The sequence below is a fragment of the Netta rufina genome (assembly GCF_964035555.1).
Source record: "Netta rufina genome assembly, chromosome: 1".
NCBI classification, from domain to species: Eukaryota; Metazoa; Chordata; class Aves; order Anseriformes; family Anatidae; genus Netta; species Netta rufina.
The window spans coordinates 133066954-133092405 of NC_140123.1; the positions used below are offsets into that span (position 1 = coordinate 133066954).

Genomic DNA, 25452 nt, shown 5'->3' on the forward strand with positions numbered 1-25452 from the left:
GAGGTTACTCCATCCTAGGTGCAGGTCTTTGCATTCACTTTTGATAAAGTTTGATGTTTCTGTCAGCCCATTTTTCCAGCTTTTGGATATTCATTACTATAGCAGACCTGCCTTTCTCTTTGTTGGCAGATCCATGCCCCTAATTTTTGTGTTGTCTGCAAATGTGCTGAAAATGCACTCCATCTGATCATCCAGGCTGTTAGTAAAGATGGAGAACAGCATTGGTCTCAGAATTATTGGCTGAGGATAACTATAGTGACTGACTGCCAGCTGGACTTTGTACCATTGATTCTGGCCCTTTGAACCCAGTGATCCAGGCAGTATTCAGCCATCCATATCTCACCAATTTAGCCATAAGGATGCTATGAGAGAGTGTCAAGGGCTTTGCTGAAGTCCCAGTGAACAAAATCCAATGCTCTCCCTTATTAATGGAGCCGATCATGTCCTCTGAGAAAGCAATTGTGTTAGTCAGGCATGATTTGCCTGTGTTAAATCGATGATGGATATTCCTGGTAACCTTAATGTGCTTAGAAAATGACTTTGTGGGTGATTTGTTCAATAATTTTCCCAGACCTGATGTGAGGCCTGCTGGCTGGTAATTCCTCAGATTCCTCTTCTTGCCCTTCTTGAGGATGGGTGGTTCATCTGCCTTTTTCTAGATATTGGAAACTTATGTGATACCCCTGATTTTTCGAAGATGATAGACAGCCTGTGTCCATCTATTGCAACACTTCAGCTGCAAGCTTTCCCACTATGGCTCCATAGCCTCAGAGATGTCACAGCTCTCCACCGTGTGTGGAATTCTCCTTCCTCCTGGTAGTACTCTATGTTGTGTGTCTGCATATAGGTACCTGAGAAGAACCACAGTCAGGCTGCTTTCACAAGGGCAATGTGAGACCCTTCACCATCCTGTGCTGCTTCCTCACTGCCCCGAGCTGCCCCCAGCTGCCCCAGCATCCCAGCTGCTTCCTCACTGCCCCCATGCCTTTGCTTCATGGTATGACAACCCTTTCCCCAGCACACCTACTTTGAAACCCTTCCTACTGCATTCCTACTGAACCTTTTGGCAAGGACACTACTGACTAAGTTTGCCGAGGGAATACCACCCCTGCACAATAGCCTTTGTTCTTCAGAAAGGGCGCTGTGTGTTTTTTTTAAAAAGGTGATTTCAGCACCTGCTGCACAACCAGATACTGACTATGGGATGCACCCCCTTCCACCTGAGCTGTTGAACCCCTAACTGGGAGGATTAAGGTACCACTGGGGCTCCATCCGCTTCACCCCAGGGCTGTTAGTCACTCTTAATGCATTCAGGTTCATTATAATGGTGTCATTACAATGAACTACATGGCTGAGTGTTAGGGAAACTTTATATTTAACATATGACTATTTTGGAAAGAAAAAGGAAAACAGCTTAGCAAATGAAAATGCTACTCAGTGCTCAGGCTTGTTTTTATGGAGCTTGCAAATGGAAGACAAAGGGACCCCTCTGCACTGTAGCCCTTGGTAGGAATCATTCTTGCCAAAGCCAGGAAAACCTTCACGAGTGGAAATTCAATATTCTCAGCTCAGTTTGTTGAAAAAAGGACAGGAAATGTTCCTGATGTCATTTCAACCCATCTTGCCATTAGCATCTACGAGCAGGTGTGGGAATAAACTGGTCAACGTAGAAGTGTTTGAATGATCTCTGATCAAGAGCTACTTGCACAGAAGATAGTAGATGGAAAAGTGGTTGTTCTCAAGTTATGGGCACGTGTGGAAACTCAGGCTGTAGAACAGCTGTTGGGCTGTGTGCTCTTGGAGAGGTCTTGGTCCTAGCCAAGAACCAAACCAGGACTAGAAACTGTGCCATAGTCTGTGCCTAGAGTTGGAAACCTATATATTTGTTTTGGAAGGACATGCTAGAATAAGAAAATACAAAATAATTTAAATATAACGAGAAAAAGTAAAAAGCTGTAGGTAAGAAGTAGGAAAGAAAGTTGCTGCTCTGAGGTAGTTTTCAGATAAATATCGCTCAGATATTGCTAATGCTTGCTTGGTGGATCTTTAAACTGTAAAAAGCAGTTGTAACATTAGCAGTTTCTCAGGATTGTGTTTACACACCATGTTGGATTGTGTTCCTGCTAAAGTGAGGTGGTACTGGTACCTTTTAGGTCAGTGGTATGAGGATTGTGCCTTTAGTGCAGCAAGATGTATAGCATTCGGTGCTGACTTCTGCATGTGGACTAGCCATAAGAATTGGTAAAGTACTCATCATGCTGGAAGCAGGGAAGGTAGGAAACGTCAATAATATCATGGTCTGATAGCTGAGAATCTTTTTCTGTATGCACTTAATTGAGCTCTTATACATATAGTTGTACATGACATGACAGCAGCACCCAGCCAAAAACAGGGTTTCAAAGATTTCCTTCTAAGGTTAACTTTGCACTCTAAGTGTTCCTGGTGTAAAAAATGAAACATATTCGTAAGTCTTCAAAGAACAAAGTTGAAGCAAAATACTGTTAAATTTATGTACAAAAAATAGCAGCAAAAATACCTCTCTGTGTTAGACAAAAAAATAAGATTTAAAGGGTAAAGAGAGCTTGTGGAGACAAAGAGAGGGAAATAGGTTTAGCAAGCTGCCACCTGGTATGGAATGAAAGGAAAAGAAAGGAAAAAAACCTGAGTTGCAAACTCATCAAAAACAGAGTTGTTAATTGAAAAGCTGACAGACCTGTAACTGCAGCAGTGCTTCTGGCCGCCACTGTAATAAATGTAACTGTACATTTAGAGTAATTTGCTAATTTGCCTAAGTAACACCCACAGACAGCAACATGACATAAATACATTAGTGGAAGCAACAACTATAACCAGCTCATGCAGGTTGCTGGCTGCTAGATGGATGGATCAGATGAGCTGAAAAAGATTTACACAATGGAATAGAAATGGAATTGTTAACAATATTGTGGAATATTTTTTTTCTTTCTTTTTTTTTTTTTTCTTTTTTTTCCCAAGAATGCTCCAAGGCCTGTAGATGGCATACATATTGTAGCATGTAAATAACATTTTTAACTTATGTGTGCACCACCTAGAAAACTTGTAGAAATGGAGTACACATCTGCAAAACATGAAGCATTTCAGAAGCAAAAAATTGCCATATTTATATTTCAAGTAGTCTTCCAGTTAAGTAATGAACTCTCAATGTGTAATAATAAATATCTGAACAGAGTTTCTGGCAGTACCTTTTCTAAAGGCACATATGTATTGGGTCCACAGGAAAGACTGTAAGATGAAATTTCCTAATGCAGGTGTTAGAAGTGCCTGGAAGTTACATTTAGGAGTTACTCATATTTTCATTTGTCAGACACTGTGTTCAGCCACATGATATCTCCTCTGGATTAGTGCTGTTTGATCTCACTTCTTTCTGGAGCTCTGAATCACACTGTTGAATTTTATCCTTCAGTCCTACTAATGCCAACTTCTGCCTCTGTATATGGTCTGGTAACTTACATTCTCTAAACATCCTAATTCTGGGTTAGGCTTGGGATCATCACTAAAGGTGTATATAATGTTACAAATAATACATTTTTAAAATTAGAAATTATAAGATTGTTACTGTGCCAGGTTGGTCTCTTTTTCAATAAAATACGTACTACTTCTCCCATTCTCCTGTTCTGACTGTCTTCATCCTGATGCAAATAAATACTACAGAAACAAAGTAGTGAGTGCAGCTTTACACAGTTTCCGCCTTTGCTTCCTCTCAGATATATGTATAAGGTTTCTGCTGATCTTTTTGGGACAGGTGATTGCTGCTTCCACGTGCAGAGTCCATTTGATAACCAAACTTGGAGTTGGGTGGAAAGTTTCTATTGCAGTGCTGCTCTAGGAGAGCCTATGTGTGTGGGCATATATATTCTTGCCTTCAGCAGGAGGTTGTTAGGTTTTTCACTAAATGCGGGTTGTAAAATATTCTCCAACATGAGTCATTTAAAATTATAGTCCATGGGTCTAAGGAAGTCAGTGAGAAAATGGAACAGAGAAAAAACAGACAGAGGCAAACTTTGAAGCTCCTCCTGGGGATGTGGAATTCTGACAGCAAAGCCCAAGCCCTGTCTTGCGTGATGGCTTGGTCCTCATATCAGGGCAAAGAGGGCAGCAAACCCCACTGGTTGACCCAAGCCTTGAGTTGATGAGACCTCCTCAGTGCAAGCTGATAATGACTGCAGGTCTGGGAAAAGAGAACTGGGATTATTTTTTCAAGTGTTGTGGACAGTTTCCTTTGAACTGTAATTTCTGTCACTGAGTTGTCATCACTGTCACAGTAAGTGATACTTGCAACACAAACGGCAATTAAATAGGAGTAAATGCTAGAGCAGAAGTCTGTAGACCATTATTTAAGGTTGCATTGAAAGTAGTTTCAACACATTAATGCTAAGCAAGCTAAATCGTACTGTGCCCTGAAAAAGACAGTAATGTCATTTACCTGAAATCACCAGGAATTATAGTAACACTGAGTAGGAATATGCTCAATTGTTTCAAATATGGGAGCATATTATAAGAATTGATGATAGTTTGTGAGTCTGTTTTTTTTTTTTGTTTGTTTTGTTTTGTTTTGTTTTTTAATCGGATTTTCCATAAGACAAGTAATTTGTTTGTTTTTCACTGTTTTAGGTAGCCTGCCCTATGAATACAAGATTGTGATAGCAGGAAATCATGAATTGACCTTTGACCAGGAATTCATGGCTGACTTAATCAAGCAGGACTTTTACTATTTCCCCTCTGTTTCTAAGCTGAAGCCAGAAAGCTATGAAAATGTACAGTCTCTTCTAACAAACTGCATCTATCTTCAAGACTCTGAAGTGACCGTGAGGGGATTCAGAATATATGGCTCCCCTTGGTAAGCAGGTTTTTAAGCACACGTAAGAAAATACCATTGACTGCTGTCACATCAGCCATTTTGTATGCATTCAGACATATTTGGATGACTGTGTTAGGAAGAAAAATAATACTTGGTTTGATAAAATTTTATATATTGTCTTATAATTAATCACTCTAGTGGTGAAATTAGATACTTGCATAGAATAGGTATTACTAACCAAAAAATGATGGGGAAAAGATAGTGTGCTCCTTAGATTCTTACCCTGGAGAAGTTCTGTAATAGAGTCCATGTATTTTATTTTTTTTTCTGTCATAAAATACTTTTTCAATACTTCGTGAGTTTATATAATTACAGGTTAATTTTATTGCAAGGATACATTCTTATGACAGTTTCTGTCCTACAGATGATATTTAAGGTTCATCGGTGTATACAGTAGTCATTTAAAGCAGCAAGCTTGTTTCAGTATTTTATTTTATGAATTATTTTATTTTATTTTATTATTTTATTTTATTTTATTTTATTTTATTTTATTTTATTTTATTTTATTTTATTTTATTTTATTTTATTTTATTTTATTTTATTTTATTTTATTTTATTTTAAGAAATAAAATACTGAAGGCATTTTTTCAGTTTAGGCATTTTTTCCCCTTAACATCAGATTCTTACTTTCTTTTTTTACAGTAATAGCTTTTCTCAAGGTATAGTTGAGCTTCTAAATTAAAGTCAACAAATCGGTGGCAACCTAGTATTTCATGGATTGTGCTGTACTGTGTAGAGAGAACACTTAAAGCTCTTTGACAGTATCAGAGATAGATGGGTTTTGGCTTCGTGACCCTCACCTTTGACCTCATATGTACTTCTTCTGTGTCGCTTATGTTTCATTACTATGCCATTTCTGCTAACACAGTTATAAATTAGGTCTTTCATGAGCATTCGGTATACATTTAAAATAAGTTTAAATGTATTTTAAAAGGCAGGCTTTTAAGGGAATCTGTTACTCCTCCTTGCAAAATTACATCAGGCTGGAATATAGCAAAGAAGTTGTCAAACCTGATGCATATACCCCAATGTGAATTTTCAGTGTGAATAAACTGTGAAATCTCTTGGATTTATTTTATTTTTTTTTTTAATGAAAATTGGCATTTTCCCATTTGGTTACTTGAGATGGGTGTTAATTTTCTCCATGCTTATTATTCAACATTTTTCTACATCAAATAGTTTCCCTCTAAACTGCACCCTTCTCTCCGTCTTAGACCTCCAGATCCTTCTGTTTTGTTTTTTTTTTCAAACTACCCACCTGCTGTGTTGTAGTTCATCTTCCTCTTGTGTCTATTGTGTATTCAATCAATGTACAATTTACTTAATTTTCCAAATTATTAGGGAAGATATTAGATGGTATCAATCCCAATATTAACTTCTGAGAAATGCCACTTGGCATTTCTTCCCATTTTGATGTTCAAATGTACATACTGTAATTACACTCTGTTTACAATATGTGTGGCAACTTCGTATCTTCATTGCAATATTTGTAACCAGGCACCATATTTCCAGTGTCAGTAATAATTTTCCAGGCAGTAATGTACCTAAAGTTTCATTAAAGTCCAGATAAATTAAATCAAAGCAAAACACTATCTACAAAATAGCACTAAGTGGAGGCTAAAAGAAACCATTTGAACTTTCTGTGTTTGATTAGGGCTGTAAAAATCTGTTGAGAAAACATTTTTCCTCCCATTAAACCATAAATATTCCTGTAAAATCAGATTTGCTGCATTCCCTTTGTGCACCTATCCTGTGATTTTGCACAAGTTGTCTAGGATATCTGGCATGACAATTCATGAAAAAAAGATTGCGTTTCATCATCTTTCATACATTCATTTAGATTTACTGTCATCCTTATTTTTTCTATTCTGTAGTGCTTCAGGTTATATCTTAGGTTCCACAGTATGTGTTTTGCAGTGCCACTAACTTACATGTACCTCCCACCACTTATGGTCCCAGAAGGTAAGTGTTGTAGAGGCCTTTGAAGATCTTCACCTACTGCATGTGGGAGAAAGTCTTGGTGATGGAACCTAGGCCAACGAAGCTTTTCTTTTTTATTTTATTTTTTTACCAGAGAGACCTGGTACCCACAGTACCCACACCTGGTACCCACATAAAAATCAGTGATGCTGCCCTAATGCTGAGAAGGGGAAGTGTAGTGGGAATCCACTGATTCCCTTCCTCTCTGCTTATTATTCCAGGGTTCTGTGACAAAAGTCTGTGGACAAAAGTCATGATGGTGCTTAACTTTGACTCTGCATATCCCCAGATTGCCTGCTTTACATCTGATTGAACACCTCTTTTCCCTTCTCCTTGCTTGGCAAGGTGGTTTGTCGTTTTGCAATTTTAATCCTTCCTGCACCAGCTCTGTTGGATTAGGCCTGGCATCATGATCATATTGTTCCAGCCAAACTCTTTTTTTGTTTGTTTGGTTGGTTTAGTTTGTTATTATGCAATGCTGAATGAAGTTTCCCTGCTAAACAATGTCATGTCCAGTAAAAACAGCAGCAACAGCAACAGCAACACAACAACAGTTTTTGGATGAAAAACAACAGTAATAGCAATAATAAGTTGCTCTTCATTATTCTATCAGAAGGCCACATGCAGAATTGGAAAAGTTACATCAGCCAAACCAACGGTCAGATAACTTAGAAAAAGCTATTGTATGGGGGTTAAACTGCCTGATTGATAAATTGAAGGCTGTAGTACAAGTCTGTGCCTAATGAGGACTACTGTTCTCTAGCATTACTTTTTGTTTCTATACTTCATTTGCCTGTAAAAGAAAGGTGTTTCCATAATCTCTGTGGGAAATTAATCACAGTTTCTTTATACATCATAACAGTAATGATAAAAACTAAGAAGTATGGAACTTTGGTGTACTTCTTGTGGAAATTTTTCTTTCTTTCTTTCTTTTTTTTTTTTTTTTTTTTTTTGCATTTGCATCATGAATCCAGTCCTTTAGAAAATGTTCATGAGTCTAGTCAAGACTTCAAAGTTTAGAGTTCTTAAACTGCGCAGAGCACAACAAGAAAGCTAAGTTTCATGTAGTTGCTTGCTCAGTAACCTAAATACTTTATTTTCCAGCCTTGAAAATATGCGTATAGTTTTTTGTTGTTTGTTTTTTAATGGATTTGTTTGATTGGAGAACTGCCAGTTAGAGTTTCTGTTTGTTGTACATGCATGATTCTAATTAGAAGGTGAGCTATCTAGAAATTAAAGATGGGGACCCCAGATCCTGCCTTTCTATTTCTGATTACACCCCTGATACCCTGTCTTACTTCACCCTTTGTAAAAATAAACGCTAGCTACAGATATCCCTCCTTTATAAAACAAGCTGATCAATATTTGCAAAGTACTTTGAAAACCCAGGAGTAAAGTCTGAGTGAATACAAACCAGCATTAATTTAGTGTTTTTACCTGTAGCCATCTGTGCTTTTGTGTGTGACCTATTCAGAATTAGATTATAGTTCTTCTTAAGATGTTTTAGTTGCAAAGTAACCATGAAAGCTCGATTGGTTTGCATAAGGTGACAGTCTCTAAGGCCTTTTAACTATATGCCATTTGTGTATGGTTAAATATTTTCAATAGCACTTGGGTATATTGAGCTCTATTCTTACCTAAAATTCAGTGGTTATTTTTAATTGCAAGAAGAAATGGGACACTGTCTTGTCTCAAAAACCAAAGCTATAACTCTCCTGGGCTTCAAGGGCAAGATTTCAAGTGCCAGATTGAGCCTCTACTCACTAAAAAAATTGACTGCCTTAAACATGAATTATACTAGTATTATAATCAAGCAGGAAGCAGCCATTTTGATATTCAAGCTGCAAAGCACAGAAGCTGCTGTTTAAAATTAGCATTTGCAACACACTGTTATCTTGGAAGATCGGTATAAATGCTAGGAGAGAGGAGGATAAAAATATTTGGTACTTCATGAGAAATTTGGGAATTTTCTTTTTAAAAGATTTTAAACGTTTCCAGAGCAATCTTGAATTTTAAGGGTTTTCTGTGGCTACATTTGGCCAATGAGGCTGGTGCTCTTGACAGTCCACCACACAGTATTGACTCTCAGGTTTGGATAAGCAGAGGATCAGTAAGAATGTAATGTGTTGCCTTCTAGCTTAGCACAGATGCAGAACTGCATGGGTTTCTTTTCCTATATAAAGTCTGGACATGATGATTATTTTTTGTTTGGGTGTTTGTTTGTTTAAAGCTGGTCACAGAAAGATGCAGTCTGGTTTCATTCCAGCAAAACCTCGGACATGGCCAGAACACAATTCACAGGCCTGGAAGCAATCTTGCATCAAGAATTGCCATAGCTGCAATGAATATAAAACAAAGACTTTACTTCCTCAATAGTATTTATTGTAAATTGGAAAGTTTCTGATTGGAAAGTACTCTTAAACACCCTAATTCATTCTGGACTACTATGAGAAAAGCCAATAGGTAAAATAAATACTTTATAAAAAAATGCTTCTATAAAATGTTCTTGTGACTGTTGGGCCTTCCAAAGCATGAAGCCATTTGTCAGGGGGGAGTTTATTTGTTTTTCAGTAACATGTAAAATCATAATGTATAGATTGCAGAATGCAGGAACAACACAGAGGTAGCAGAGTTAGTGGAGGTAGCAAGCAGCCTGAGGTGCTTTGAAGACTTGGCAGGACAGTCATGGCAGATGAGATCTAGTGAGAGTGATAGGCTTCCCTGAAGTGATGGGTTGGACTGAAGACCTCCAAAGGTCCCTTTTGAGCAATGTTTCTGTAATTGTAAATGCCACTATGGAGCTAGAACTAGGTATAATCGTTGATACCTGAAATGAACAGGTGTCAAAAAAGTCCTTGCAATAGGGAGCTTTGATGTTGCTATCAAACTGCTGACAAGCAGTGGACAGTCCAGACAGGTGGTTTGAAAGTCAGAAAGCCAAAATAAAAGTGGAAATCTGAAACTGAATTGTAGCAGAACATCTTTTTTTTTTTTTTTTTTCTGTCAGCAGACTGAATATTATATCCATGGGGACATCGTTCATGGAACTATATTAATTAATGATTTTTGAACATTTCAGATATAGATCTCCAGCCTTCAATTATAGTTCATTACCCCCACAATGTAGGAGTTCTAGTGTTAGCTATAGCTAGAATTAAATACAATCCACTTGTGCCTTTGCACTGCTAAAGATTTTAATTGCACAATCACACACTGTTTACACAAAAAAAAAACACCCTGGTGCATTCACTGCACAAGATCTGCTGTGTTTTCTGAATGAGGCAACAATGTGTTAGTCCTTTTATGCTCATTGTTTAGAAACACCATGTAAAAATAAATAAATTTAAAGGTGCATGTGTGCTTTTGTATCAACATGAGCGCACCTTGCTGAGGTTCATACGTATACGTGTGATCCTGAGTGTTGCTACATCTGCTATGCTGCACAGGGTTTCAATAACAGGCTGAGACATGGCTGGAGCTTAATAAACTCTGCCGTACTACATATTTTTTACGTCAAGTTTTATACAACTCAGTGAGTAAATAACATAGCTCTGTTCTTCTCCTCTTGCTTGCAATAACTAATGAGAAGACTTTAAGATGAATGAATTGACCACAGATCAATAATCAGAAGTTGTTTGTATCTGGCAAAGGTTATCCTGCTGCCCCTCTAATGTCTAATACTACACCTCTGCCTTAAATTTATTGATAAGGTGTGCATTTGCAGAAGATCAGTTATTTTGTGTTTATGCTCTGACCTTGTGGAAAAGGGCAGGAATTCCCATGGCATTTTCTATTACAAGGGGAACTACTGTACATTAATGGTAAGGGTACACGTTTTACATGACATAGCAAGACAAATGTAAGTGACAGAAAGGAAGGCAACTTCTTCCTATCCATTGAATCTCCGTAATGCTTCTAAGCAGCTGTACAGAGTTGTAGGAGAAACTTCTGTCACCGTGTCCTGAAACAGGCATACAATGTGGCAGGGGAACCTTTTATTTCTCTTTGTGTGTTTTTTTTTTTTTTTCATTTTCAGCAACGTGAAAGAGGAAGGGACAATCAAACCCCTCTTGCCAAACGTGACCATTTCCTTATTCTAAATGACATATTGTCTTGGATAACTTAAAGAAACCCTTTAGGATGAGATTGCCTCCAGACTCATTATTCAGAGAGTAGATTTTTGTTTTGCTTTGATTATCTGGAGGGATCTGTTCCTCTGGAACAGAACCTCATTTTATCTTTTTACACAATTACATTTTTTTTAGCATCTATGCATTCACATTTCCTCTTTCATTATTTTGTTATAGCCCATCTGGAACTTCAGAAACTTTTATTTCCCAGTCAGGGAGAATGGGAGAGCAAAGATTAATATCAGCCTAGAAAGTCATTTGTGACCATTTTTGCTGACGTGACAGATGCTCAGGCTGGACTCGTTTTGTTTTGCTTTGTTTTGTTTTCTGTTGTTGTTGCTTTTCTCCGATGGGATGTTGATTAAATAGAGCCATCGTTTGTTTACACACAGACCAACATCTCTCATACAACATTTTTGTTCAGATAATGGGAATCAAGAAGGTTAGGGGTGTGCGTGTGGGGGGAGTGTACTGAGCATAACATCCTGGGCCAGGGCCATTCAGTGAGTTCTGACAGTGCAAGACACACTGATCTGCAGGTTGTGTTAATGAGTATCGGACGCCAGCTTCAGCCCAAAGCAACCTCAGCAAGGGCCCTATTCTGCATGTCATCACCCCACTTTGGTGTTAGGTCCTTCTGTAGACGTAGTGCAGGTCACAACTGTTCACAATATGCAGCCCAGTGTCTTTATCCAAGCTGTGTAGTCCAGTGTCATCAGTGGTGCCACAGGTGTCTAACTCACCTGATTTTTTTTCCTTGCCTGATTTGTTTTCTTTTAATCACAATGTAGGTGACTTTATTATACTTACTCTCAAACTCTATTGGCATGTGTACATGCGTCCTTTGGGCAGGCTGAATGGTGACTTCCATGTGTAATTGTAGTTGTTTCAAAGAGCATGCAAAGGACAAGATGAGGCAGACTCATTTTTGTTTCACACTGAGTCTAGCCTACCCAATCTGTAGGTCTCTATTTCAGTCCCTTTCTCCTCCATCTTTTCAAGAGCAGCTGTAATAGTCTCTTTCATTCCTCACTGAACTCAGTTTCCATCAGTAGAATAATGTAACAAAGATTTATAGATTCATTTCATGATAGGGACATGCTTACATTTTGCCATTGATGAATCATCTCATGTTTACTTTGCCAGACCTCGTACAAATCTTTACAGTCATTGAGGTGAGCATCAATTAAAATGAAACTGTATTAAAATAAAATATTGACTTCATTTAACATAATGTACCTCCCAAGTTGGGAGCATGGCTTACCCATATTAGAGCAAGCAGCAGCAGTGCAAAATACTATGGTGCACATTTCATTCTCTTTAAAATTCACAGAAAATGATTACTGTTCTTCTGCATCAGAATGACTGCTTTGATTCTTAAGTTCCCTTTCAAATCTGCAAAAAACTATTCAATACTTTGCACCTGAAGAAAACATGTAGAGAGGCTCAAAAATATGTGTTATTGGACAAAAACAAACTAGAAACGTATCTAAGTAAAATATCTGACCCTCATTTGTTCTCTCCTTTCTGCATCCTCACTTGGTCAAAAGATAAAAATACAAATAACTGAAGTGCAATTGCTTTTGTACTGTTATATAAAACAGTAGAATACCACTCTAAAAATCTTGCATTCATTGCATATTGCAGATTAAGTAATTTTTTGAGCAGGTGGCTTGTTTTCATGTTTAGCTCTGCCAGTGATGGAATTTACAGAATGCTGGATGTGGAAATACTACTGAGTGCTGGGTTTTGGTTGCTCAAAAATATGTGTTAATATTGGTGGATGTTCCCTGATTTTCCAAGTCAGGAGCTGTTTGGAGCTCTGTCTTTATTAGTGACATTGAGTTAGACGATATAAATGAGTAATTTAGGTACACAGATATGGTTCTAGAATAAAGTGAATATCATGAGTGGGAGGAATAGGTGCCACTCATTATTTAGAAATGAGGCATCTCAAGTTTCAGAAATTCTGGGGAAGAGGTTGGCTTCTAAGCCTACTTGATGTGGCTGTATTATTACAGTTAGAATGCTGAAGACTTTTTATTGATTCAGGCATTCAGTAAAAGGTAGGTAAGGTGTGACTGATGTGTAAGAAATAACAACATGTTCAGAAGAGAGAAAGGAAAATTGATCATCCTGTTAAAAAATATTAATTACAGACTGCAGTGCATAGATGCAGGTTTAATTGTGTTTTAATGGAATGCTCGAGTGATATTTTTATTTCCTTTTCTGTACTTATCAGAAACTGTTTTCCATTTTGGAAAGTGCTGCTTCTAAAAACACTTAAAACTGCAATACACTGTAGTTTAGTTTGCAGCATATGGGAGATTGTAAGAAAGGTTTTTCCCGCAAAATGATTTTGATCTATTAAATTCAGCTGTTCAGGGGAGGTGGTGGGGAGAACTGTAAGATATTGAACTCTTGAAGAGTAAAAGGTTTTCCAGGGGCAGAAAGTGAGACTTCAGAGTGCATTCTGGCTGGTTTAACATCAGAAACAGATCACTGGATATTTTTTCTCCCCCACACTTTTTTTTTTTTTTTTTTTTACTAATGGCATTGTGCTAAAATTGGTGAATTTCATGTGGTAAACATGTCCTGACAAGCGTTCTCTTTTCAGGACTTGGAAACACAGGAAATCTGAGTCTCATTCAGTAAACCCTAGGTATATCATGGAATCACACAGACTCACAGAATTTCTAGGTTGGAAGAGACCTCAAGATCATTGAGTCCAACCTCTGACCTAACACTAACAGTCCTCCACTAAACCATATCACTAAGCTCTACACCTAAACGTCTTTTAAAGACCTCCAGGGGTGGTGACTCCACCACTTCCCTGGGCAGCCTGTTCCAATGCCTAACAACCCTTTCGGTAAAGAAGTTCTTCCTAAAGAAGAACTATACAGCTGTCATTGCTCATATTAGCAATCATACTGAATTCAGGAGAGGTCTTTTTAATGAATACTGCCATACAGATTAAGCAACTGAAAAGAATTAGCCAGAATCATAAAAAAATGCTGAAAAAAATATGTATGAGGCAAAATCAAAATTTCTCAGACTGCAAGTGAATTTTGTGTAGCATGTTAAAGGAACATGGTTGTTGTTAACTAATAAGCAAGTAGCCCAACCTGCTGGCTGCTCCTCGTGGAGATGGCAGAGATGCAGCGGGAGGGAAGGAGGGAGCTGGTGGCCGCTCTTTGGCCATGAGGGCTCCTGGCATGAATTTTTTTTATTCTTTAAACTTGGGCCCCTCGCTACGAGAAGGACATCGAGGTGCTCGAGTGAGTCCAGAGAAGGGCGACGAAGCTGGTGAGGGGTCTGGAGAACAAGTCATATGAGGAGCGGCTGAGGGAGCTGGGCTTGTTCAGCCTGGAGAAGAGGAGGCTCAGAGATGACCTTATCACTCTTTATAAGTACATTAAAGGAGGCTGTAGTGAGGTGGGGGTTGGTCTGTTGTCCCACGTGCCTGGTGGCACGACAAGGGGGAATGGGCAAAAGTTGCACCAGGGGAGGTTTAGGTTAGATGTTAGGAAGAACTTCTTTACCGAAAGAGTTGTTAGGCATTGGAACGGGCTGCCCAGGGAAGTGGTGGAGTCACCATCCCTGGAGGTCTTTAAAAGACGTTTAGATGTAGAGCTTAGGGATACGGTTTAGTGGAGGACTGTTAGTGTTAGGTCAGAGGTTGGACCCAATGATCTTGAGGTCTCTTCCAACCTAGAAATTCTGTGATTCTGTGATAATTAAACTCTGCACTAGGTTATGTGAGTGAATGAAAGTGTAAATCTAACTACATGTATTGTAGCTCATAAATTAATCAAAGGCAGGCCAACGTGATAAATTCTATCTGTTGTGTATTCCTGAGAACTTTTACTTCTCCATTTCCCATGAGATTTTTTTTTCGAGTGACAGCAATTTAGAATATTCATTATTTTTTTCCCTGTTAACAAATGTTCCAGAAAATGTTTTCTCTCAAAAAAGACTTCTCCCAAACATTGCCCAGGGCTGAGGAGTTTGGAACAATTTAATCTCTGAATAGTCAAAGAAAGAAAAAAACAGTAAGTCAAACACCGTTGTGTACTACTTACACATACATGTTGGATATGGATCAATTCTCTAAGATGTTTCAAAGTGACCTCTCACAGAGTGAGCTTAGTCAGTTACTGAATGCAAAGATCCTTTGCATCCACTTTGCAGTTGTGTTCCTCCACTGTATCTGTACTGGAGTGCAGGAGGACATGATGCTATGTGTGCATGTGTATTTCTGTGTATGTCTGCTAAATATGGATCAGTAGTTATGTTTATTTCCCATCACATTTCGGCATAAGTGCTTTTTCTTGTAATGTCTGAATAAATGGTGTGGCTTTATATTTCTGCATATGACTGGAGATTTGCATTTGCTTGTTTTGTTGCAAATGTTTCTAGCTTTAGTTAAATTTGAGAGCAGTCGAAAAATATATTGCTTCAGTTTAATTAGGTTGGTAGAAAAAAGGTTCTTTCTTGGGTGATAATTATTAGTTGTATATTATTAGAAGTAGTATTGAAGTAGTTCACATTCAGTTACTTAGCAGAAATAATTGAATTTTCTGATCCAGTAAACTAGCTCACTTTGTATTCAGCTGGTTTTTAATTTAAGACCTATGGAAGAAGAGACCTGTAATCTCACTATAGGGAATTGGCTACACTTTCCTGCAGTTCATAAACCACGAGAGTGAAATAGCAATCCCCCACAGCAGTTTTTTGTTTATTTTTCTTTAAAAGTTTAATTTTATGAGACAGAGCAGATTTTAAAGTTTAAAGTGTTTATTTTTTGGTGCCTTTTTTTTTTTTTTTCCCACTTCAACAAAAGGACTGCAAGCTATATCTGTGGTCTGGACTGTAGTCTCAGACAGCAGCGGTTTCAGGATGTTTCAAAGATGTAAACACAGTTGGGTACTTTGATGAGCCCTTTGGCAATGTTCCAGGAGAAACACAAATAGCTATCTAGTTTGGAGCAGATCTACATGGAGCTGATTCTCAGCTGGAGTAAACTGGCAGAGCTCCACCAGCTTTAAACTGTTTATGCTGGTGAGAATCAGCCTCTCTACTTCACAGATGCTTGTATGTATGTGTTTTCCATCATTTTTTTTCAAAATAGGTGCATTGCTATGTTGAGAAGTAGATCGTGACTTTACATCCTGCTCTAAGGAAGTGCAGAACTGTAAACAGAGCCACCATCACAGGGTCTAATTGTAACATGGTTATCTCCATTTTTTTCTCTTTTTTTCTGACCAGAATTTAAGGGGAAAAAAACAGTAATCTATCACTTGTTGTGGAGCTGTTCACAACACTCAGAACTTGTTCACAAATCAGAACACTTCCTTTGGATTTGTTGTTCATAATTGTATTTTATAAATTGACATAATTTAACATGAATTAATACGAGGATTTCATCCCTAGTAAAAAAGCAAATTTAAACCAATATTAAAATGGAGGGCTACACCTGTGTGTGTCTCGTATTTCTAATTGTATAATTTACATCAGGTAAGTATATTATTTTTATAGGGCTATCTCAGAATTCCTGGCTAGCCGAATGAACATCTATGTGTTTAAGATGTAGGCATAGAAAGTTACATTGCAGCAGTTGCTTTCCACCACTCTGGTGTGGGGTGAATTTAGGACTGTAGGAGAACATTAATTTGGATTTTAGGATTGCTTGTATGTTGTTCACTTTAGGTAGAAACAGGCCATATGACATATCAGTATGTGCTGTTTAAAACAAGAAATATCTTCATTTGAAAATGTTAATAGTATACTTTATGTGTATATATGCATGTGGAGTATTAATTTAATTGTTTTGGAAGCATTTTCATGCTTGCTTAACTCAAAACGGCTTTGATTTTTCTTTTTCTTTTTTTTTTTAAAAAAAAGAAGGAAAACAAAGAAAGAACTGCCAGACAGTTAGTCCATATGGCCTAATTAGTCCTGGTATTTTGAGAAAAGAATGTAAACCTGGTGAGTTACTAAACTGAGAAGTGGCTGCTGTGAGGGCCTTTTTTATCAATTCTCAGTGCACCTGTGCATCCTACGTATTTTATTCATGTTTCATCTAAGAGAGTCCCTCCAGGAGCTTCATTGTAAAAAAACTAACAAAAAAACAAACCACACCCCAAGTGTCTCCCTTTGGAGGGATATTCCATTTCCTCAGCTGACTTCTGCACAGTCTCAAAGTACTACAGTAAACCCCAACTAGCCAGATGTGCAGAAGAAGAATATGTTTCTTTAGCTGTCTGGTCATCTGATAGGGAAAAACTGTAGAGATGCCATGCATGGATGAGACTTGAATTATTTTTCCATACTGAGTGTTATATTCGTGGCAAGTTTTGCATTTAAAAGGAGATGATGACTGTACTGTGGACAGAGGCTGTTCAATCCCCTTACTCCCTCTTAAGTCCTTCTTCTCACTGTGACTTAACAGTTACAAGTATTTGAAATATAGTCTGGATAACCTACCTGTACATATATTTTTCATGTTGGGAAAACTGAGGGAACAGACTCTGAGATACCAGGAGCTAAACACATTAGCCCTGCATTAAATCCATAATACTGAATGTCCATACAGTTCTACATCTGTCCTCTCAGCATCGAATCTCATATCCAATTATTCCGAATGAGCTTTAAAGGTTGTTTGTGAAGTTTATTTTATTATTTAAAAAAAATAATCAGATGGGACATTATCATTTGGTTCCCAGCAGAATGAAATAAACTATTTGCATTTGGTGTTGGCATGTTTTAAATTCAGTCTTTCATTATTTTTTCTCCTTACCTGTTATCTTCTGTGTTCTTGTTATGAAGATAAAAATAGATTTCATTTTATTTTTCATTGTTTTATAACAAATTAATGTTTAAAAATGATCAGTTCCTATTAGTCACAGCTCATTCTTTCTTCTGTCCAATCAGAGATGTATGAAATCATTTACTAAACAAAAGATGCATGGCTTCATATGTAACTCAAATTGCAAAAGAAATAATTACTGACAAAGGGTCACATTCTGATTTATACACTCCTTTCCTTTTGTGAAAACAGTAATTTAATTTAATTCAGAGTTCTGAGAATTACAACCTTGGATGCAAAGCAAGTAAGACAAAACAAACAAAAAAACAACAACAACAAAAGAAAAAACAAAACAAAACACAGTAAACTTTCCCATGGAAGAAATGTACTTCTTGTGGCCGGTAGACTGATGGAGGATCCAAATTCAATTTGGTGTTCACTACAGACTCCCTAGGTAACGCTGTGCAAGCCTTTTATTGTCTTAGCTGAAGTTCTTAGCTTAGTTCCTCTCCCTGCCACTTCTGACTTTCACCTGCTGAGCTGTACTTCGTGGCTGTGTGTTCCAGAGGATAATCATCTATGAGATTAATTATAAGGTGCATTTAATTGATTTAAGTATGAGGCCTTGGCTTTCATTAAAACACTTGGCTTCCAATATTATGAATATTATTTTTTTGTGTGTGTGTAATTTAATCCTTTCTGTACACTGCTGTACGCCACTTCTGTAAATAATGTACCACCCTCTCTCACATGGTATCTGGTCATAATATGTCTCCTCACAACTTCTGAAACATGTTCTTCTTTACATCTCAGTTATGCTGTTAATATGCTTTGATGCCAAGGCGATGAACACTTGTTCAAAGCCTACAAACAGTGCCCTACCTTGTTCCTTCGGTCCCTGCCTATTTTGGGCTGTCCTCTTGCAGCAAAGAAAAAAAGACAGAACATTGTTATTTCATACCTACTTTAGATGTAGAAACAACTGATGACACAAAAAAAAAAAAAAAAACAACAAACCAAACCAAAACCAAAACCAAAACAAAACCACAAACAACCAAACAATCAAACAAAAAGGCATACTTTTATGATTCTTTACATGGAGAGAAAATGAGAAAACCAAGTAAAAAGCTGTAAAAATGCTCAGTGAACTGGAGATAGCTACTTAGAATAGGCTAGAAAGGTACTTAAAGAGATTGGTTGATGACCACCTGAAGGATGTGAACTCCAGGCAGACAAGGAAGGTATACGTTATTGTATACCTTTGTTCATTGAACTGTAACTAATAAATGAAGAGCAGGAAAAATTAGATTGATGTGTGTCTCTACAATTGTAGGGAAAGAGAGCAGAAATGAGAGTATTTTTTCCATTCTTTTCCCAGTGAGCTTCTTTACAGTCATAGGCCACTCTCTGCTTATTTTCCTATAGGAGAAAAATGACAATTGTTGTGGAGGAAAGACGGGAACAAGTTGCATGTCTTCATGAACCATTGAAATTTATTTTGTAAGCAGAGGAATTCTAGTGAGAGAATTTGCCTTTCAGCTGCAGAAAAGATTTATGTAGGAAGCTTTACGGAAATGAGGAGATATAATGATTGTATTCTAGTTGTATATTTTTTGTTCTTCAAGTGCACACAAGATGTTACCCACTGATCCCTTTGATACGCTAATAACTATTGAGTCTGTTACCACCCATAGCTCCCTGTGGATATTGGACTCTGTAAGGGAGTTATCCCTTGAAGTCAACAAGAGTAATTGCGTGCCTACTGGTGGCAGGATTTGTCTAAAACAACCAGACAACCCAGATGAAGCTGCTGCTGTAAATCTGGCAGTCCTGAAGTTCCTTGGGTAGCTTGCACCGCGTGAGCACTAAGGCAGTGCTGTGGTGGGAATGTTTTTGAAACTGCCCAGTGACTGCCTGTTGGGTTCATTTGTAGCTGATGGCAGAGTACCATGGAGGTTCCTGTGGAGCAGATAAGTGTACAGAGAGGAAGAAATCCATTCTTTAAGTTACAATGTTTAAATAAAGCCAAGGTAATGATTTAGACTTCACCCTCTCATTGAGTGTAATAGAAAAAAACATGCACATTGATAGTTTTCCCCAGTCAAGTATCCTTTTTTGGGTTCCCTTGTACGTTTGCTGAGCAGAGTAAGATATATACCAGTGGTCTGAAAATTGAAAACCTTCGATGTTCACATAAATTACAGGTCAAGTCTGTGTAGTGCATCACTGCCCTTTACAGTAAATCATATGTAAAACCAAGTTATGCCCCATTTAAATGACAAAAGAATTCTTGGACTAGACAGTTACTCTTTCCAGGAGTAGCTGAATAAAAGAAGAAAAACTAATAAATAATTAAGGAAGTAATATGTTTGACCACTTTTTTTTTTTTTGTATGACTTTTTTTCTGTTATTATTGTAACAGAAATGCTCCTTTCAAAAACAACTAAAGCACTAATGATAGCTGAGAAAGTCATTCATAGGAGGTTGAACTGGATTAATTAGAATTTATGAGAAGGTTACTACAAGAGTGCAGAAAGATGTTAAGGGGTTAACCTATAAGAGATTACATTGTAGTCAGTGTTCTGTTAAAGTTTGAATTAATTTTTCCCATGGGTTTTTCACATTCTAATTTTCAACTAAATGAGACATCTGTTTCAGAAAAGGAAAATTTGCTATGGTTGTCATAGCAACTATCATTCTGTAAGAAAATTATTCCAATGGTTACTTTAGAACAGAAAGATAGAAATTCAGTACATAAAGCAACATCCGATTGCTAGCACAAATTCTGATAATTGAGCCCTTTTTGAATGGTGGGTTATTTGACCTGCAAAACTTGTTCATATGTTTTTAACATAAGGTTAATTGTGATGTAAACAAATTCATTTCTGATGTAGTTTCCCCCTAGAGTCTTATATGTAGACAATCATTATTCTTATAATAATAATACCGTTGAATTTCAGAGTAAATGGAGAGATCCACACTGTTCCCTTTAAGAATATGAGATCTAAATCAAAGTACATTTCTATGAGTGCTTCACTTCAGAGGTGAAATACATTCATGATGTATATCTCTAATTGCCAAATAATTTTCTTTTTTTTTTTTTTAGTAGCAGATTTTCTCTTTTAGAACATACTGTAGCATTTTCTTCCTAAAATGCAAACTATTATTGAAACATCTATATCTATATAAACATTACACATTTCCTGAGCAAGCACTAATAAAGAGATCCAGAAATTCTGTGCTTGATATTAAGACTTCAACTTTATTTTCAGGTTTCATCATAAATGGAAATTTTAGACCAAGTTGTCTATGCATGACATCCAGATTGCAGACTTGTTAGTGGTTATTAGAGAAGATTTATTTTTTCCTACCCAGAAACTTTTGCAATAAATTTTCTGAAGAAGGGACTTGGGGTTTTATAAAATCCCTGCATGCATATGAAGCTTGTTTTGCTTTGGGGGTGAGGGCACTGAAGTGCATGATTTTTCTTCCCTCTTAAATGTAAAGCACACTACCATCCCCCTCTGAATCCTTCCTGGGACTTCATATTTTTGTCAGAAATGCTCCAACCATTTCTTTCAATCTTGGGATTGTCACAAAAGACAGCATTATGGCAAATCAGGCGAGTTCGAACATTTCCCCTTCACAAAAGAACAGCTCCAGCATGCATAACTTAGCAGCCTGCAGCTCAGACGGGCGCGAGCTGCAGGCACAAAGGGAGGCAGAGACAGGGGAAAGTGCTGCAGGTCTTAATAAGCAGATCATGCCTATTCATAAGGGGAAACAGGCTTTTAACAAGTGGCAACCTATGGGCTAGGCCTAGGAGAGGCACGCAGAGGCTCTCACGTCTGCATGTGCAATTCATGGTCTTTTGGGTTTCAACAGGATTAAACCGACTGCTGATGCAACCTGTGATGGTCACAATTACATCTCCTTATAAATGCTTCATTGTGTGCTTAAAATAATGGCTTGGTAGGTTTTTGACCTTTTCTTCTTTGGCAAATATTGTTCTTTCCCCTTGGCTTCTTCCAGGGGAGCAGCCTGGCTGCAGCTGGTTCTGCTGTGCCTGGCGTGCCAGCGGGCGGTGGGGCAGATCCTGACCTTTTATCCCACTGAGGTCCTGGGGACCATCCTGACCTGGGCAGCGGGTGGGAGCACTGGGCTGCATTCCCTGCGTCTCTCAGTGGCTTTCAACAGCCAAAGCAGGATTTACTGCACTGACTGTGTCCTGTTTGCCCTTGCAAATATTTTCTGTCAGTGAGATTTTCCTCCTGGAAAACTTGCTCTGGACCTAAATACTGTTTGCCAAGTAGTTGAGTGTTTTCATGTTGGTGAAGGAAGCTGCTTGGCACACAAGGTTTGTAGTGCGATCCCAAGACAGGGGTGGGGAATCTGGAAAAAGCCTAACCCCTGTATGTTTTTATAAAGCCTGCCACTTCCGTGACATCTGAGCACCTTACAAACTTGTTTGCTTTATTTTCACAGTGTGTCTGTGAGAGAAAAATATTCCTGTCAGTGGTGAGCAGAACATAAAGATCTCTGATCAGACTGGGGTTTGGTCTGTATGACAGAATTACAAACCAAAGTTGTGAGCAGCTGACTGCAAAATAAGCCAGTGAATAGACCATGAGTAATTGCCCCAGCAGTAGGAAAGGGAGAAGTCATGTACCTGCGAGCCAGCTGCTGTTCCTCCTGGGAGGAAAGCCTGGATGATGAACAACTAACCGGATACGTGTGGTGTAAAATGTGAAGGCAGAAGCTGGTGAAGGGCTAGGTCTTTTTCTCAGCCAGCTGCCTTGGTGTGAGCCACCTGACTCAAAACAACATTTCTGCTTCATGCTGTTAGCATCTCATCTTCACACAGCTTCACCTCACTCGTCACAGCTTCTGGAGGCTGAGATATATTTCTGGTCCCAGTTGCAGATGTGCGAAGCTTCACTTTTTTTATTTTTTTATTTTTTTCTGGACACCTGGTTATGCAGGGCATTGTGTGATGAGGAGCTAGGAGATGAGCTGTCTCCTAGCTGTGAACACAGAAAGCCTTCAGACACCTCTCTAGAAAGCTTGAGGCTTTTGTCGTCTCTAGAAACAGGAAACATTTGCAAAGCCCCCTTCTGTTTTCCCTTTACTAGAATTTTCTTCCCCCGGGTAAGCCACATCCCTTTATATTTTCACAAGCTCTGTATTTTTAAGCTGTTTTCAGTAGACATGTGCTTTGCAGCATTCTAAAAGGAAAAGTAGAAAATATATCATCATGAATATTGCAGATGTGCTAATTTTTGAAATGTTAGTCAAGAATCAGTAATGGAACAAGATGATTAATAGCTTTATGGGTATTTTCTTTTGTCTTTGCCATACATGATGTAATGATGTTACTATGTTAATGTTGTTATTTTTGTCTTTGCCATACATGATGTTCAGAGAATTTGTTTAAAAGATTTCTTTCTGTCTTTTGATGCAGTGAGGGAGTGTAAATCTTTCTTTAACAAAGTAACATCTCAAAGGGAAGTCTGGTTGATGTGTATGTATTTAAACACTAAGGCTGCAATTATCATAAACCTTATTAAATCACAGCAGCCTATTTGTTGTTCTTCAAATATGGACATGCCCAGAACAAGTCAGTCAAAAAAATTATTAAAAAATTCCAACCTAAAACTAACCTGTCAATTTTATGGCAGAGAATTAGAGCATAGTCAGCAAAACATAATTTACCACTGTGATATAATTGCAGTGAAACACATTTTTTTAATCAACAGGATAGCAAGATACGGATAAATTGTGTTCTGATTGGCAGTGTTACAATCCCCCTGCTCCACAATGAGCCAGTCTATAAGTATGTTTTTAAAAATATAAATGCCCATCTGATAAGAAATCCTGAATATGTAAAGTCTTACTTAAAAGCAACTCAACACACCAGAGAACAGAAGAAAATTATATGTAGGAAAAGAAGAAGCGTTCTTTTTTTTCTGATGGGATGCTTCCCACTGGAGAAACAAACCAGCATAGGTGATGTCTCCAGCTTTTGAGTGGGCTCTGTAGCTGTGCCAGGGTCTGCCCTTGCCCAAATGACAGTAGGCTATGGGCCAAATACAATTTGAGACAATGTGGAACACATATCCATACCTGGCTATCTGTGACAGGTGTTCTAGATACCACAGGAGTCCAGCATGCTAATTCAAGTGGACGTCTTGGTACCTAGGTCTTGTGAGAGTTACTGTTCACCTGGTTAGAGTAACTGTATGAATATTTTGTTCTGTGCTGCCTACTGAAACTCATAGGGAGAGTGCACTGATTTTCCACAGTAGTTAAGTAACACTGGTTGTATGTAAAGAGGGTTTTACTGTGCACAGAAAGAAGAAAATGAATGCTATTTGTGTCTTCAAATTCCAGGCTACTAGGAAGTCAATATTTTAATTAGATAACCAATACATGGAAGTAGCACTGAAGACATTCTCCTCCTCTCTTGGCAGGCAACCTTGGTTTTATGGCTGGGGCTTTAATCTTCCACGAGGCCAAGCGCTATTAGAGAAATGGAACCTTATTCCAGATGGGATAGATATTCTTATAACACATGGACCACCTCTCGGTAAGAAAATATTAGTGCTGTTAGCTGTGTATTTCAGATGTTTATACAGTAACTGATGGCTGTCCTTAGACAAAGAGTGGAAACCTTAGTTGTAAAAGTCAGAAGTAACAACCCTACTGTTTTCAGCAGCACCAGGGCTTTGGCTTGGGTTTATGTTTCATGATTACTTACGATCAGTGGTGGAAAGTTAAATAACAGGTACAAAACTGAAGTCCTCATAAATAAAGTCTTAATAAGTTTTATAAATTAACAAGGTCCAGTTTGCCCATGCGTCCTCCCGCTCTGACAGTGGTGAAATCAGTAGACTTGAAAAAGGGAGTCTGCTTGGAGAGAAATACAGGATTAGTTTGTAGTACAGTCTTTCTCCCTCACTTGCACTAATGTCCCCCTCCAACCCAAAGTTGTATTTTCATGCTGACTTGATGAATTTCCTGTTTCACAAACCCAAATTCTGCACTAGTTGGCTTGCTCTTTGGACAGCATGGGTGAATTACTAATTTTTAACACAATCCAGCAACAGACCAGCAATAAACAGTTTTCCATTTGTATTTTACAAGGAATAATAATATAGCTCCTCAGCTCCTTTGAAGAATATCCCTGTACCTAGGGCTTGAAAATCCAGGGACTGAAGGTAGAGAGCAAGTTTCTCAGCACCCAGTTTCAGGCACTGGGCTAATTTTGCCATCTGGTTAAACCTGTATTGCTGTTGTTATTACTATTTATTATTATTATTTATTCAGTTTGAGCCATCCTCCAAGGATTTTGTTTTTTTGAAGATCCCATTTCTTTGTCTTATTGATTCATTAATAGACGGCTTCAGCACAGAACACTTTGCCTGAGGGCATCAGCTGTTGGCATCCCTGACATCCATGGTAACAAATACATTACGCTTCAAAAGAAATTAGCACTCTACCTAACTTACAGAACCTCTTTATTGTGTATCTCTGTCCACAGACATTTTGAGAAACAGGATCCTCCTTGACCCTGGGAGCCAATTATTTTCACCAGGAAGCTGTTTCTTTTTGTTCTGATCTTGGACAGCATCACTAGA

General features: G+C 38.0%; 1 protein-coding gene across 3 annotated transcripts in view; it reads left to right on the forward strand.

The window, feature by feature from the left end:
* Nucleotides 1-25452, forward strand: part of MPPED1 (metallophosphoesterase domain containing 1) — a 65702-nt gene that overhangs the window by 31686 nt on the left and 8564 nt on the right. For all 3 annotated transcript variants that reach the window (XM_084306243.1, XM_084306244.1, XM_084306242.1), the window contains exons 4-5: nt 4651-4876; nt 24286-24401. In XM_084306243.1, the coding sequence (XP_084162369.1) occupies nt 4651-4876; nt 24286-24401 (342 nt within the window). The remainder of the gene's footprint in view (nt 1-4650; nt 4877-24285; nt 24402-25452) is intronic.